The sequence below is a fragment of the Aulostomus chinensis genome, chromosome 16 (genome assembly GCF_037954235.1).
Source record: "Aulostomus chinensis isolate RoL2024-O1b breed Wild chromosome 16, RoL_Achi_v1.0, whole genome shotgun sequence".
Taxonomy (NCBI): Eukaryota; Metazoa; Chordata; class Actinopteri; order Syngnathiformes; family Aulostomidae; genus Aulostomus; species Aulostomus chinensis.
In genome coordinates, this window is record NC_141335.1 from 20559145 (window position 1) to 20575774 (window position 16630).

The 16630-nt window shown below is 40.2% G+C and overlaps 1 protein-coding gene across 6 annotated transcripts in view; it reads right to left on the reverse strand.

Moving 5' to 3' along the window:
- The window catches only part of cfap46 (cilia and flagella associated protein 46), a 62871-nt gene that overhangs the window by 20730 nt on the left and 25511 nt on the right, over positions 1-16630 (reverse strand). For all 6 annotated transcript variants that reach the window (XM_086180741.1, XM_086180744.1, XM_086180743.1 and 3 more), the window contains 20 exons: positions 14703-14813; positions 13753-13934; positions 12188-12319; positions 11615-11774; positions 10742-10814; positions 9351-9486; positions 9082-9265; positions 8583-8736; positions 7083-7297; positions 6863-6985; positions 6507-6668; positions 5467-5615; positions 5104-5202; positions 4960-5020; positions 3970-4122; positions 3607-3807; positions 3412-3518; positions 2273-2455; positions 1981-2119; positions 167-361 (listed from right to left, as the gene is read on the reverse strand). In XM_086180741.1, the coding sequence (XP_086036867.1) occupies positions 167-361; positions 1981-2119; positions 2273-2455; positions 3412-3518; positions 3607-3807; positions 3970-4122; positions 4960-5020; positions 5104-5202; positions 5467-5615; positions 6507-6668; positions 6863-6985; positions 7083-7297; positions 8583-8736; positions 9082-9265; positions 9351-9486; positions 10742-10814; positions 11615-11774; positions 12188-12319; positions 13753-13934; positions 14703-14813 (2919 nt within the window). The remainder of the gene's footprint in view (positions 1-166; positions 362-1980; positions 2120-2272; positions 2456-3411; positions 3519-3606; positions 3808-3969; positions 4123-4959; positions 5021-5103; positions 5203-5466; positions 5616-6506; positions 6669-6862; positions 6986-7082; positions 7298-8582; positions 8737-9081; positions 9266-9350; positions 9487-10741; positions 10815-11614; positions 11775-12187; positions 12320-13752; positions 13935-14702; positions 14814-16630) is intronic.

Genomic DNA, 16630 nt, shown 5'->3' on the forward strand with positions numbered 1-16630 from the left:
AGCATTTCAAAAGGTCCACAGAATATTTCGTTAGGAATTATGAAAATGTAAGAATTTTGTCTTTAATTATCAACAGGTTAGTAAACAGAATCAATCACATACATGCCATTAAGTGAAGAGCACATATGATCTGGCTGAGGCTTTAAGTGCCTCTGCACTGCCTGACCTCTTCTGTGGAGTTGCCCTCAGGTGGGCCACGTGTAAACTCCTCGAGGGCTACATCAACAGAAATCTTCTTCCAGGCCAGCGCTTGGCATTTCTCCTCTTCACAGCGCTCCTCCAGCATTGCCAGGCACAGTTCTGCCAGGGCCAGTCGCAAGCGCAGCAGCCTCCGCACGGCTGACAGTGACAGTTTTGAACTCTAGCAGGACAGATTCAGAAAAAAACAAAAATGAGCACATGAACTTGTATGAGATGAGACAAACAAATGATAAAGGCCACGAGTTCATTTTTTTTTATGGTTGAAATGAGCACCTGCAATCAGAAGTGCCTTCTATTTATTATGCTGCAGCTCAAAAGATAATTGCAGGATTTTATTCTTCAGTGTTCTTTAGAGGGCATGAATGGGCTGAAATAAGGAGTATGCCTGTGACTTAAGTGAGATGTGTGACCAGCTTTTGTGGAAACTGACAAATGGGTCAAAGCTAATCTAACTGTGGGTGCATTGAATGAGGACAGAGGAGAAAAACCACCCTGTTAATTCATCATTTACCAATACAGATGCTGCCTGAGGTTCCCAGTAAGCCTGGGTGTCACAGCTTACTAGGGCAACGGCACCACCTGCTGGACGCACACTGCCACCACTTGCCCCTCCGATGACTGAGTTACAAGTCACAAGAGGTTTCATCAGAAACCCAATTTGACATGGATCTGCAGCAGGTGTATGGGCTGTTCATCAACCTTCCAATTCTTCCGTGATTCATCAACATGTAAATTATATCAATATCTGGTACTGAAGCCCACGGACAAACTCATACAGCTTGTAGATCAAATGTCATTTCCTTTTGTTGACATGTTACAGTATTATCTGTTTGTCTCATAACATTGTTAAACTGTGGGCTGAGAAATGGCCTGCAGCCCACATATACAGTTCATACACGAGGCACGTAGAGCATTCATTACTTCTGTGATTTGAAGAATTGCATTAGTTTAAGGAGAACAAGAACACAAAGTCTCAACTAAGCGAACAATCTCAGCCAGAACTAAGCTCCCAATTATCAAATAGTAAACTGGCAAATGTAATCACAGATGCTAAAAATGTATCTGCTAATGGGAAGGAATTTGTGTCGGTAAACACAGAATTTCAAATTTAGATCACTTAAATTTGACTTTAATCTGAATGACTGCTTTAAAAAACTGAATCTGGCTTTGGTTTTTCTGTTTGCAGGATGATTCAAAAGATGTGGATGGGTTTTGATGAAATGTAAATATGATGATAGAATTTAGGATGAGGGACAATCAAATCGATTCTGTAATTGATCTGGACAACTGGATGTTATGAAGTCACATGGCTTGCCTGAGATATGCACTCTCTGAGTACTCTCAGTAGAAACTCAACTCATTAGTTTGGAACTGAATAGAGTGGCGTCAAAAGGAGTCATAAAACCTAGAAATAAATTAGGATTTGTGATTTTACAGTTTTCAAATGACAAGGAGTTTTTAGTTGAACATCTTTTCTAAGACATTCAATACATCAGTAATTCGCATATCAGTAGTTTCAACTTTAAAGAAAAGTCTCACTGGTTGAGGGAAGCCATGGTGATACCAATTTGTGGGTTGACCTCCAAAAACATGTCAATCTTGAGGCACTCTATGCCGACCAGTATTCAATTTTCACATTGTACTTGAAATTGCAAACACACAGGTAGTTGCTTAGAAAAGTCAGCCCAGTTCATTTTCACAGCACTCAATTTCAAGTAGCCTGCTGCAGAACGACTGCGGTGTCAGTCTTTTCTATGTGACATCATGCCCTTTAATTACCTCCACTTGAGGGGGGAGCAGGCTCTGAGCATTCATCACCACATGCTCTTGGTCCACGATGGCTAACTGCATGTGGGAGAGCGAATCAAGCAGGAAGCGTCGTTTCTCCCACGCATCTCCAGTGTTGTTGGCTGCGACTCTTTCGGGGGGTCATGAAGGACAGGAGTTAATCAAGACAGAGAACATAAACCAAGGTTGGTTGGCAAATACTGAGTCAGCCAGATAGCACATATTCAGTACAGTATAATGTGGATGTAAGCAGTAGGCATTCTTCTTTTTTAGCCTGTCTAACCTCAGCCCATATGAACATTCTTCATTGCTCTTTGCAGCTTCTTCTCTATAATGCAGTTTAGTGAAATCACTGGCACATTGTCTTAGAGTATCACAGGCTGCTATTAGCTTCTGGACGTCCTTGGTACTGAGTGTCCCTCCGGCTTCATGGCCACTCATGGCACGAATGCACTCAATGGCACCCCTGAAACACAGTACAAACATTGATACTTCTTTATTAGTGATTTAAATACATTATAATTAGTTAGTTCAAGCTAGAGTCTGCAATATAAATTCATGAATATAGCAAAGGCACACAGAATGAGAAGAGAGGATATACCTGTGGAGACCGAGAATGTTAATTACAATGACTGACACACTTATATAAGCATTCATCCATTTTTAAATCAGAACAACACACTTTGGACAGATGCACAAAGACAAAAATCAGTTTTAATTTAATCCCATTTAATTAGTGTGTGCGTAAAAACATGTAATGGTAGCTACATACATGGGGTTACAATTTCACTCTGCCTGTTGCGTTTATCCAACTCGTGTATATACGTTCATGGGAAACATGAATGGAGGAGGTGCACAGGGAGAGACTGATTGTTTTCCATTGCAGTAAAATTTCCCCTGGTCCAAACAGTAAATTGTGCATATATAGAAGCCTGAACAGCACAAGCTCCTATGATGACAGCAGCAGTTTTCTTCATTCGTACCATGGTAAATCAAATCAAATGTTGTTTGTATAGCCCAAAACAAAAATAAAATTCCCTAATTTAAATTTGAGAGCTTGTCACGGATGCCTGTCCGGTGTCATACTCTTGCAGCACACTGTAAAGTACAAGAGCGCAGTCCCTCAGCAGGTGCCGGGAAGTTGGCCAGTCAAGACGAAAATAGGCCTTTAGGCAGGGGGCCCTTAAAGAGCCAGATGTTAAAACAACTTATCCCAGACAGAAGATGAACAGAGGGGCGAAGGGCAGTTATAAGATAAATAGAGTTGGTTTTTTTTAACTTCAAATCATGCAACACCAGAATAAAATTGGTATTGAATTAATATAGGGCTTTAAATATACACAACAGGGCCCACTCTGAGGTCAGCCGTACCTCTTTAAAATATAACTCACTGTAGGATTGACTACAAAAGAGTGACATTACCTCAGCTGTAATGATGTGATCAAGAATGTGATGTCCGGACCATGGTTTATCTGCCGCTCCAGAACCAGCCTCAGAGCCTTGGAACCTTGCTTTATGATCTGATCAATCTGTCAAAGTAATAATTGTGTAAAGACACCTATTTGTATACCTGTTTTGGAGATAATTTACTGTGGAGGGTGCGTATATTTTCTGTACCTGGGTTTGTGCGTCCTGACCTCTCAGGCCTACTACAGCCCTGACCTTGGTGAGAGAGAGCTTGTACCAGAAGTCCTCGTCCCCACCCAGGGCCCAAGCCTTGTCCAGAAGGCACAGAGCCTGGGCATGATTCTGCTCTTCACAAGCCAGTATGGCCAGACTGAGCAAACTCTTAGCGACTGCTGTCTCATCTCCAAGCTCCTAAATAAAGGAAATTTGTTGAGCATCTGGAGTAAATGAAGGGTTACAGGTCAGTTTCAAAAGTATCAAATATAACTGCTCAGCCTGGTATGCAAAGATGGTAAAATACTTTTTCTGATGTTTCTCTTTTATACAGTACGTCAGACGTCTCTTTCAACCTACCGTGGCCACCAGGTGGGCCTCTGCTAGGAGCTGCCTGGCTGGCTGATAGAGTCCCATGCTGAGGCAAACTTCAGCTTTGCCCAGCCAAATGTCCTGACTACACACACCCACAATCTGCTGCCATGGCAAAACCTTTTCACCCATGCCAGCATTCTGGAAAACAACCAAGGTTATAGACAATTCTTCATTTTATGAGCTTATAAAAAAGGGGATTACTTTAAAAGAATGATTTAATTAATTTATTGCGAAGAAACTGGAGTCAAAACTATGGCAGTCTATACTTTTTTTTTAAACTTTTCCTGTATTTTTCAAAATAGAAAATTCACTTATCTTATGACTCATGAAGCTTATACATAATCTATCATTCAGTATTACATAACAAAAGTAGTCTTAAAGCATCTATTCTAGTTCCGCCTCTTGGCCAATCATTCTCTAAACCAGGGGATCACAAACTTCTGCAAAGGATGCCCAAAATATTGCTCCTGACACTCTTGATCCAGCGCTATGAACACTATCCCTTGAGGTGGTGGAAGCGAGAAAACACTGCGCGCACGCGCGCACACACACACACACACACACACAAACACACATTGATAAGATTATACAAACACAGCTATTCTATTTTAAAAAATTCAGCTTTTATTGTTATAGTCATCACTATATAAAATCATCTTTTCACACCACCCATTCTACTTTAAACTGCAGTAAAACCAGAGTAAATTAGTTTTTTTGTTTGATGTTTTGTTTGATGTTTCGTAATGGTTTTGACCGACACCTGTTAAATTCTGCTTCAAGTGATTCATGTGTTCCAAGTTTTTTTCAATGAATTTCATCTCTGCTAAGAGGTCCATTCTATTTTTCTCTAAAAGATATATTTATTTCAATGGTAATTTGTTTATTCTTTTTGAAGGGTTACTTGTTTTTTAATGATGTAAAGCACTTGAGATGCAGAACAAAAACATACACATATTTCCGATGAAGCTGGCTGACCTGATTGTAAGATTTATGAAGGCGTCTCCTTTCCTGCGCAATTGCTATGACTCTGTGGGCCCTGCTGTCACAAAGAATATCATATCATAAATCATTCAAACAAAATGTACAAACTTCACATCTTTATGTCAAATTTTACATTACCCTATTTGTTCTTGCTCTTGGATTCCACTCAGAATAGGGAGCTTCCCATAATATGGCGAATGAGTCTCCACGCCCAACTGACAGCAGGTTCTCACGATTCTAATATGGTGAAAAGAGCCACAGCAGATATATCTAGCTGCCATATATTACATAAGCTAAATTATTCATGATTACAATATTTTCTAGAACACAGCCAGGTTTAAAACCACTTAGCTTTAATTATTCAGATACCATGACAGGTTAGGAAAAACATCTTTGTTGTGACGTGACCATTCATTTCCACCATTTATAACGGATGTAACTGAATCTTCCTACAAGGCTTGCTAATGTCCCTACAAATTATTAATATATCAAAGTATTTACCTGAGTTTGAAGAGGTCAGACAGTGCCTGTCTAGCCAAAAGGTCATGTGCGATGGTCTCAGCGAGGTGCATTATGGGGAGTGTCAGGTGGCTGAGTGAGAGGGAGTGGAGCTCTTTTTCCAGAAGGTTGAGGTGAAACAAGCTCTGAGTCTACAGCCAAGAAAAGAAAACAAGTCAGGTCATTTAAGCAAAAAAGACATAAGAAAAAGCATTTCCTGCAGAAAAGGCATCATGAGCTGTGAGGCTGAGAATTGAACGAAATTACTGAAGAAATACTGAAAATAACTGAAAAAAATGAGGAGTTAGATAAGATGTGAAAATTCTACACAGACTTTTAGAGTTTCTTGACTCACCACTATTATACACAAAGTCTGAAACAATTTTTTCGTATGATGTAAATAATCAAAATATGAAAAATCCATCCATCCATTCATTTTCTACTGCTTATCCTGTTAAGGGTCACGGGGGGGGGGGGGGGGGCCCTATCCCAGTGGCTTTCAGGCGAGAGACAGGGTTCACCCTGGACAGGTCACCAGACCATCGCAGGGCCAAAACATACAGACAGACAACCATTCACACTCACAGCCACCCCTACGGCCAATTTAAGAGTAATCTGAAAAATACACTTGATAATGTCTGAATAGAGCAGAACATTTGATATTTGCATAGTTTCTGTCGCTGATTGGGAGGAAGACTGCAAAACCAACCGAACAAATGAACAGTGCATGACTATGTGTTGTTATTAAGACCTAAAATTGGCTCATCAGTTCCAATTTCTTGTTTATCAAACCTTGCTGCATCCTATTAGTTCGTCTTTTCTGGTGGAGATATACAATATAAACATCATTCAGGACATTCAGCACGTGCCGACATCTTTATGTGGTGCGCAAAAAATTGATAATGAGCATTAAATCATAATTTTGAGGAAATGTCAATAAATCTAGCAGCTGATCCAACAAAGTCAGTGGAAACAATTCCTTCTTGAAAACAAGTCCAATCAAAGATCATATAACAGATACATGAGGGAGCATGAGGCCTTGCCTGCTTGCTAATGCTGTGGATATTAATACACTGCGGGTTGCTGTTGGTTCTGAATATCTGTCTGGTTCGATCAGGACAAGCGTATCGAGCCCAGTCCTCCAGGGTGGAGGGAAATGCCTGATCCAAGACGATGGGTTTGTGTTTCTCCTCAGCAGAAGGAGGCTGGTCAAACACATGAGACAGGCAGTTGATATTTTTTTGTGTTGCTGTCGCAAGTCAAATAAAGTTCAGTATATAATCATAATAAAAATAATAATAATAATACAATGATTTTACTGTTCAAATCTGTCTCCCCTATGTTTTAACTGCATGACTCTTAACTAGATTCTACAAAACATTTGAGCTGTAAGACTTACATCCATCCCTTTTCTGCTTTTGCTCTTGTCTTTGCCACTTTTGTATGCAGCAGAGGAGAGATGCTGGGTTGGTTGACTCTGTGACACGTCACTGGAAATTTCACAAACTGTTGTCATGGATACCTGTAGAGCAAAACACCAAGAGCACAGATCCACACTTTCGCACGTGAAGAACAGAAAAGTGTCTTAACTGAGTGGTCGTGAGGCAAAGATGTAGTACCTGCCATATCTGGAGTACGAAGACGTATGCTCTGAGCAGGTTAAGCTGGTGCTCGGGTGAAGTTCTGTCCGCCATGACGGCCAGCAGAATGTGAGCCTGAACCAAACTATCCAGTTGCTGCACCTCCCTCAGATTAGATAAATTTTGTGAGAAGGATGAGCCTGGCACTCCAATCTGGGACTCAGTTGTTTCTCTCTTTTTAGTCTTACAGGCCTCTAAAAGAAAGATACAGATCAAGGTAACTGTGATGCAGGAGTTTGACAGAAAACACAATTAACTCATCAACTTTGTTACATCCTAGCAAATCAGAGGTGGAATGGAATTAAATGCATTAAATCTATGAATGTACTGAAATATGCAATTAGAAGTGATTATAAATGACACTGCATGGCTGTGTCAGATATTTATGAGTTAATAGCTATTTCTCAAGAGAGGCATTTCCTTTCTAAACTGATAATATAATCTCACAGCAGTAACGGTTCAAATCACTCAGTATTTCAAGAAAAATCAAGAACCATCTCACGAGCCCTGAGAATTTTCTTGTGGCTCTTTTGCCGCCGTTGGGAACCACAAGACAAAAAAGCTGAAAATACTGCGCATAAAGCCCGTCAAATTACCTCCCCCTACAGTAGTGAGAGTACAATATTAAATGCAGTATTCATAAAGCATGAAGCACATTGAATACACTGTATATGTGGTCTCAGGAACTCATGCATCATTTTTTATGTTTATTTAGCTTAAAATATTAAGTAGAATATTTTTCAGTCTGTCAGTTAACATTGTATTAAAGTATGGGTACTTTTACTTCAGTAAGGGATCTGAAAACTTCTACTGCATCCTGCAACCCCCATAAATCACTGCTGCAGAAACCATTTATACTTACTCCACGTGCTTAAAAACTGTATGCTGATGCTCTGTCCCTATACATTTCAGCTCTATTGATGGGTAGTCAATAGAAACTTTAGCAGTAGTTTGGATTTAAATTTTGACGAGGTCATTTAGGCCAGTAATTCATTCCACACTTGTGTTGAATGGGATCAATTATGGGAACAAATTTGCTTTTAATTGCCTTTTTTCCTGAAGTCAATGTCGTTTTCATTTTCTTTTATGTGGGTGTTCAAAATGTCTTGTGGAATGTTGAACGGGCTCACGGTGGATAATAAAGAGATCGCTCACGCAGACTTTTAAAAAGGCGATTCTTTGTTGGTACCCATGTGCTATTTCATAAAGTAGGTTTCTTTTTCTCTAAACAATGTAATTCTGAAAACACCAAACAGCCATCCTCGAGGCAATTTTCTAATTTTTGGAAATAATTTCCCATGTTTGATGACCCCCACTTTGACGTTCCCTGCTTGAGGGGACTTCTTAAAATCTGTTAATTATGCAGTGTCTTTCCTTTTTAAGGCTTAACCTGCACAGTAGTGTGGTTAAAGAGGAGTCTAGACACTCACACGGCTCAGTCAAGCATGATGCAATGAAAAGACATGAGGACGATATTACCTGACCCTTCAGCTTCTTCTGTTTCCAGCTGTAGAAGGATGTCTGTGGCCCACTGAACCTGGCTCTGGGCATTCGCTTTAGAGAAGTTGTGATGGTACAGCCACATTCCAAACTCTAGGAGGAGGTTGACCTTCTGCCACAGACTCTCTGGACTCTGTATACATAAACCAAACACAAACACAAAAGTAAAATGAATCAATGTATGTTTTAGATGGCACTGTGTTGCATTGACAGCTGACAGGAAGGGGTCATCTTTCTGGAGGGCAAACATTTTCTCAGTTGGGAGGAGCATGAGCAACAGAGGCTCTAAGAAATTAGTTGTAATGACATCACATCACCACAAGATGCTACTAAAGTCTCACTCACCAGTAGACCACATAAAAAATAAAATAATACATGGAAGGATAAGACTTCTCCAAAATAGTACATTCCGGCATCTGTTCTCATTTGATGATGCATCTGCTTTCAGATAAGTAAAAATGTGTCCAAAAAGAATTACCAAGAGAGAGGTGATAGATTTCTGGTAGTAGGTCAGCTGTTCGGTTCTACTGGAAGCACACAGTGCCAGCCGGCGCCACATCGATGAACAGTACTGCTCTCCTCCCAGCTGCAACCTCTGCATGTCTATCAGCACACTTTCTCCAAGTTGTGCTTTCATCTGTACACGATGTTCCAGGAGAGGTCTGATAAAACAGAGGACAATATGATGCTTTGTATAACGTATCCAACCCCTAACGTATCTCCATCCCCAAGAGAGTGTTTACTCACAGCTGGTGTCTGGTGAGAGGCATGGCTCTAATGGCATTATCCAGCAGCTGCAGAGCACCCTTCCAGTCTCTTCTATCAATGTGGATATGGAGCAACAAACTATAAATGGCTGTTTTGAGGGTTAGGTCCTCTTCATCTACTCACAGAGGCACATACACAGAGGAGGATGACGACATCATCCAAGGTTAAAACACATTTTTACCAGTGCATTTTCATGTTTGTCCACACTGAGCAAAATTATAATGACCATAGTCTGACATGTCTGTTTGCACATGAACACTACACAGAAGAAATCCATGGCAAAATTCAGCTGTTGCAAGACCATATATGTGGATGGATGGATAGATAGATATACATATATATATATATATATATATATATATATATATACACACACACACACACACAGAGTAAATATATGTGTGTGTGTATGTATATATATATATATATATATATATATATATATACACACACACACAGAGTAAATATATGTGTGTGTGTATATATATGTGTGTGTGTGTGTGTGTGTGTGTGTGTGTGTGTTAGAGAATGTATTGGTTCTGTGGAATCGTATTGATTTTTCAAGCCTGTTGCATTCTTAATGGTTTGATCTGCTGCCAACTGAACCCTGGTGTGTTCTGTTCAATTAAGCCTCAATCCAGTGACTTGATGCACCTGTGGAGTTACCATCTTATGTACCCATCAAGCATTGCTGTGTTTGCACTGAGGAAAGTCCAATACTTACAGAAACATTTGCACTCCTTCACTACTTGAAGTTTGAAAGGTTTGAATCTTTCTGATTGTCTGTTAAGCCCCAAAATCACATGAAGAAAATATTTAAACCCAGACTTCAATCTGAACTCTTATTGTGAGTCCCTTCTTGCTGTAACACAATTCTTCAATGTATAACACATTCAACAGAAATTAATGACAAGCAACATGGTTGGTCAAAAACATGTTTTGATTACTTATTAAAGCTATTGTCAATTTTAACTGAGGCACAGAGTCTCCAATATGGAGGAATATGGGAGGCAAATCTCAACAACTTTTGCAGAATCTGGCTTAATTTCCCTTTCAAGAGCTTCTCCAAACCTAGAAATTGTTGCTTTCATGTTCAATGGCTTGTTTAAGGTTTTTATTGACCCTGATGATCAGACCTATAATCTGTAATAAGTAAGTGTGTTCATAAGATTGGAATCCACAAGGAGTGAAACTCAATTTTCTGAATGGACATTTCAAACTAAAATGGCAGGATGATATTGATAAAATTGTAATTCCCATCCACTACTTACACTTTATAGAGCAGTGAGTAAATGCGTAGAGTGAAACGAAAGTTTGCGAGTGGTTTAGCCTCAAAATAATCAAAGGGGGGTACTCCTTGTAGCACTCACTTGATGCGCCTGGGTTTGAACTCCCAAGAGGCAGCGCTGTCAAGGTGGACAAACCTTTCATTTTGCCTTGTTTCTGGAATAGAAAAGCAACAAGATTCATACTGCAAGAAAACCTACGCAGTCACGGTAGACGATTGATCATTGTGAAAGCTCACTGATGTATAAGATATTTTACTTTCTGCCCCCTTATCTTTAAAGCACCATTTAGACTCAGTGACTAGAAAATCAGTATTCCATCTGAGGTGTTGAGATGTGAGGTGTAGTGACTGCAAAGCACTCCTAAAGAACAGTGTCAGGTCAGGAAAAATCCATGTTGAGGAACATCATTCTGAATTCTGTTTATCCCCCTGGCTGTGTTTCCTGTCCACAGGCAGCACTGGAGAGATGTTTTCTCGCTCCTGAGCTCAACCACAAGGTGTCCCCTGTAGCACCCTAAAGAAACCCCTCTCACCAATTTAATCAATAATTCAATGCAAAAGTGTTTGGAACTCTGCTGCATATTTCATGTGGCTTGAAAGCAATTCAAGTTAATTTAATTAAAGAAATTAAAAGAAAAATTATGAAAAAAACGACACATGAAAGGTAGGTTCTGGCAGAGTGTTTTGATAGATCATGACTAAACTTTCAATAATTTTATTCAAGGAACTGACGGACTGTAACTCAAATTAATCTTTGGAGTGTATAATCATTGGAGCCTGCATCATTAACCATAGGAATGTGGCTTACAGTGTGTGGAGCAGGACTTATGGAAATCTTACAAGGCCTTGTGTAACAAAAATTAAAACTCAGACCCCTATACTCATGAAAAATGACCATGATTTAAGTATTAAACTGTATGTGTGAAATTGGCTCAAGCGAGACTTATACACTTGCATGTTTACTGTCAGTATGGATGAGGGCCTGAAGAATGGTCTCCAAAGGCTCTCTGAGTTGGCGTCGGTCTACGGCAGTGTGTGTCAGAGGTAGGCAAGCATTCCAGTAATGTCTGGCAACCGTGACACACAATGCTGGATTTTCAGCCTTCTGTGCAAACCTGCGAACAGACAAAGCGAGCAGATATGCTTTCTAAATGCCTGAAAGAGAATGTATCACTGTTTTTTTTGTTTGTTTTTTTTCAAAAATTCAAAATGTCACATCGTGGCTGACTGGCTTCATGTCCCTTTAGTCATTAGAGGATTCTTGATTCTAGAAGATTCCTGATTGTTAATTCATTAAAATTATTCTGACGTCAGTATCTTGAGCTTGCCCAGTGTAATTTCTCTGCATTACAACAAAGAGGGGTGGGGAGGGGAAGAGAAGGGTGGAAACTTGTGTCTGTACTTTGGGTTTCTTATTTTCATAAAACTGGATTCCAATTAAAAAAATACATGGGGACTTAAGCTTTTAGGAAATGATGTGTTATCGCATGAGGGACTAGTTAGTATGTAAATGAACTGTATACAGTACCTGACACTTGACAGTAGCATGTTCATAGCCTTCTGGTGAAGCCGTAGCTCTCCCATAGACCCTTGGATGGAGCTCAAACCCCTCAAGCAGGCTGCACTGCTCAACATCTCATTCAATGCAGGCAAACCATACCTAGAGATATGAGGAATTCAGTAGCCGTCAATCAATCGACCCAAATGTAAAACTAAAAAAGTTGTAATTTGTTCTAAGTAGTTACATTCTGAAATCAATTAATGACAACTAATAACATATCAATTTTGTGTGTGACAAACATTTAAAATATCTCTTCAAAAAGATTTTGGAAACTGTCACTAAATAGGGGGCACAGTGGCGCAGTGGTCAGCACTGTCGCCTCACAGCAAGAAGGTTCCGGGTCCGAGCCCCAGCTCGGGCATGGGATCTTTCTGTGTGGAGTCTGCATGTTCTCCCTGTTCCTGTGTGGGTTCTCTCTGGTACTCCGGCTTCTTCCCACAGTCCAAAGACATCAAGAGGGGATGAGGCTGATTGATACTCTAAATTGACCGTAGGTGTGACTGAGAGTGTGAATGGTTGTCTGTCTCTATGTGTTGGCCCTGCGATGGACTGGCGACCTGTCCAGGGTGAACCCTGCCTCACATCCGAAAGCTGCTGGGATAGGATCCAGCCTCCCAGCAACCCTTAACAGGATAGGCGGAAGAAAATGGATGGATGGATGGATGTCATTAAAAAAACATGAGAGCTTGAAATCTTCATTTTCCAGCATTGAGAACATTTTACTGCTCCAGAGCAATGATGGATATGCTATCAATCACAAATATAAGCTGAATATTGCTGCTCTCATTCATAAACCTAATCCATCCCTGGGGTCTAGGTATGAGGGCACGATTAACTTTAGTGCTGTTTGTTGCTCCCTTGAATTCATGGTCAAATTTCCATTTTAACTGCTTTTAAATTAACACAAAAACAATAATTCATACCATATTTTATCACCTTTTGATGTAAAAAAAAAAAGTCTCTGGGTTGTGGTAAATGGAGAGAATATGAAAAGAACAGACATTGAAAATAAATGCCAAAATTAGCACTTTGAAAAAAGCATATCTCAAGAGCCTATTTTTGGGGTCTGATGGTAACCAATATCGCAGGGGGGGGGGGGGGGGGTATTTCTGACAAAGCCATTCACAATTCAGTGAAAATGGTGACTTTTCAGTTGTTCTGCGTAGAGGCAACTGTAAGACCTTCAGGCAACCAAATGCATAAATATGATTTCTGAAAAATGTAAATTTCACCCTCTGGTACATTTTTCAAATGCATTTTTTTTCTCTGGTTGATCAAAATGATTACATTATTTTGCCAACCTGAATTTTAATGTTTGCAAATTTTTCATTCAGAAAAAGAAAAAGAAATGCTCTCTAATTCATCAACTGCAGTACTGTGAACTATGCACAAGATGTCACCTGCCCCTCGGAGAGCCAGGCAAGCATATATCTCTTCATCACAAAGCATACACACTCTTACGTTGAATGAAGTTCCCATTGTTTATTCTGATAATCTGACTGAAATGTGCAAATAAATGATCAGATACTTACAAAACACAGGGCATGTTTGTGAGGCACTTTGATGCTACTTCTTCCAGCTGCAGAGCTCTCTTAGTGCAGTACAACACCAAGTTGTGTTCCTCAGCATGATGGCAGAAAGCAGCCAGCTGGCACCACACATTCAACTCCACCACAGCCTCAGTCCAGCGACATTCAGATGCCATGCTCACCAGCTTTACGTTAAAAGAAGAGCATGGACAATGGAGGACAGGGTGTTAGAAAAGAGAGGAGAGGGGGAGGATACAGGAGGAGAGCCAGGAGAGGGAAATGAAAAGAAGGGAGGGAAATGAAAAAAATCAAAGGGTACGAGAGACAATTAGGAGTGAGTAAAAAGTAGATAGGTAAAGACAGTGTTGGGGAAAAAAAAGACAAAAGATCGGATTGAAAATAGGGCTGGTAAAGGAAAAATGCAGAGGGGGTGAGGGGAAAAGGTCGCAAAGAGGTTAAGGGTATCAAAGAATGATAGGAGGTAATCAAGGAAAGAGAAGAAGGTATGAAGAGTGGGAATTGAAGAATGGAGAAAATAAGAGGAGAAAAGGGAAGTCATGAACGAGCTGAAGAGGGAGAGGAAAATGGGGACAAGGATGGGGGGTTATAGGGTAAGGAAGAAAGAGTGAAAAGGATTTGAAAGAGAAGATAAGAGGAGTAGAAGGGGTGAATGAAAATGAGGAGAAAAGAAGCAGAGATCCAAAGGAAGATAAGAGAAAGGATAAAAGGAGCTAAAGCAGTGGGAAAGGGTCATGGGGCCTGGTGAGTTGGGGGAGAGGAATTCCAACAGGGAATGTGTACAGCGCATCTCATTTCATGTCTAAATAAGCAACAAAACCCTGATAGTCAAGGCAGTTACTGACAGCAGAATGAGGAGAGGGTTCATGGGTCATCTTGGCATCTGTTCTAGCCATCTGGGTTCAGTAGGAAAACATGAACAGAGGAGTACATACTGTCGTAAGACTGGGAACGGAGAACTCCATATGCCTGGGATTCCTATTGCACTGCAGCATCTCCACGCCAACCAGCACACGCGTCATCGCAGACACTTCCTCATTCTGACACTGCAAGTGGGGGGGCATAGAACTTCAGTGCAGTCCTCTGCTGAGTGTACGACGCTTGCTTAATTATAGAAAAGACACTTTCATCTATTAGTGTTTGCTTATTCATGCACCTGCAGTGTGATTATCATATCGTACGTGTCCCAAATACTGTAGACATGGCATGTTGATAATGTACGACTTGCCATTGTGTGGAAATAGCATTGCTGAATGATTTATTGATCGCAATTAGAGCCACTTATATTAACACTGCATTTCTTAAATTCATGCCAAAAAACAAACTAGTGGTAACTAAAAGCCCATCAGACTCAAGGGACTAAGGCAGAATCTTGGCTGACAAATGGTTAGAGAGACAAATCAAAGAGTCCATTTAACTGACAAAACGTTGAAATGTTCTCTGCATGTTTTTGTGCCACTCAAAAAGAGTACAAAAGGAGGCTGTGACATCTGGACATGAGCGAATACCAGTCGATGCTGCAATATGATGGATTACAGCATCTAATTCAATATGCAAATTATGGAGGAGGTGTGGGTGGACCATCACACAAGATCTATTATGAATTGGAGTTGATTATGTTATGACACTGAGCTTAACAGTTGAGTCAGTGAGCATTCGATTACATGTCAGACATTTCTTCTGTTTGCTACTTACAGTATATAAAGATGTCCGTCCCTCCCAGTGGAAAAATAAAAGCACTAAAAAGTCCCATTTTATCCATATAAAAGCTTAGACAAACGAATTAAGTCATAGTCAGCAGCATCAGTCATCGTGCAAACACTACACAATGTTCTTACATTCATATGAAAAAACTGAATCGTGCAATTATTGGGAAAACTATTGAAAATGAACAAGAAATGTTGCACAATGGTTGGATGTCTTTCAAAGTGACCTTGTTTGACCATCAAAATCTTTTCAGTTAATCCTTGAAACCCAGTGGACATTTGAGGCAAACGCATCTTCCAGATGCATCGCATTGATAAAAAACTGGTCATACAGAAGCACGGACACCCAGAAAACATTATGTCTTCATCTTGCAGCTGTCACTGGCGCAGGGGCATAAAAACACTACCTGGAATTAGAGACACCCCCACACACCCATGAAAACCTTTGATACACTAATGAAACACCAATCAGTCTGAACTTTGACACTCTAGATAAGCCTCACATAAGCTCACTGCCTCTTTCGTGAGAACTTTGCAAACATTGAGACCGTGAGAGTGACAGGAAGAGAGAGGAGGGATGAGGACAAGGGACTGGAAAAGGAGCCCTGTAATTAAATTAATACAAAAAAAAACTGGATTTGAAAACAAGTATGAGCGTGGTCTAAGCCTCGCACATATCAAACCTAGTGGATGTTGGGCCTCGGGAGATTCATTATGGCAGGAGAAACAACTGGGTCTTGTTTAATGTCAATAGGACAAACTGTTGCCAAGAAATTCAATACCTGGTTTATAACTTTTTTTTGAGTTTGCGGGGAAAATAGGACCTTCTGTTACCAAGAAGTTGAACAACTTCCTGTTTGGAATCAATCTGATAGGAAGTTGTTCCCTTTATAACTTCTGCATTTTTTTTCAATTTTGGATTCATGTTTGGCATGATCTTTCATCGATCCACCGTGCAAAGTTTCTGTTTGAATGGACATACTATCTTGGAGGATTTTGGAAAAGTAAGTTTGTGATTTATCAAAAAAGGTTTCACTCCTTAAATGGATGTAGCATAACTCCAGAGATTCAGTTGACTTAAGCAAATGTGCAGACATCAAGTTAAATATATTGGGATATTGTACGTGATAGTTACAAGCCTAAACACATTGATCTTG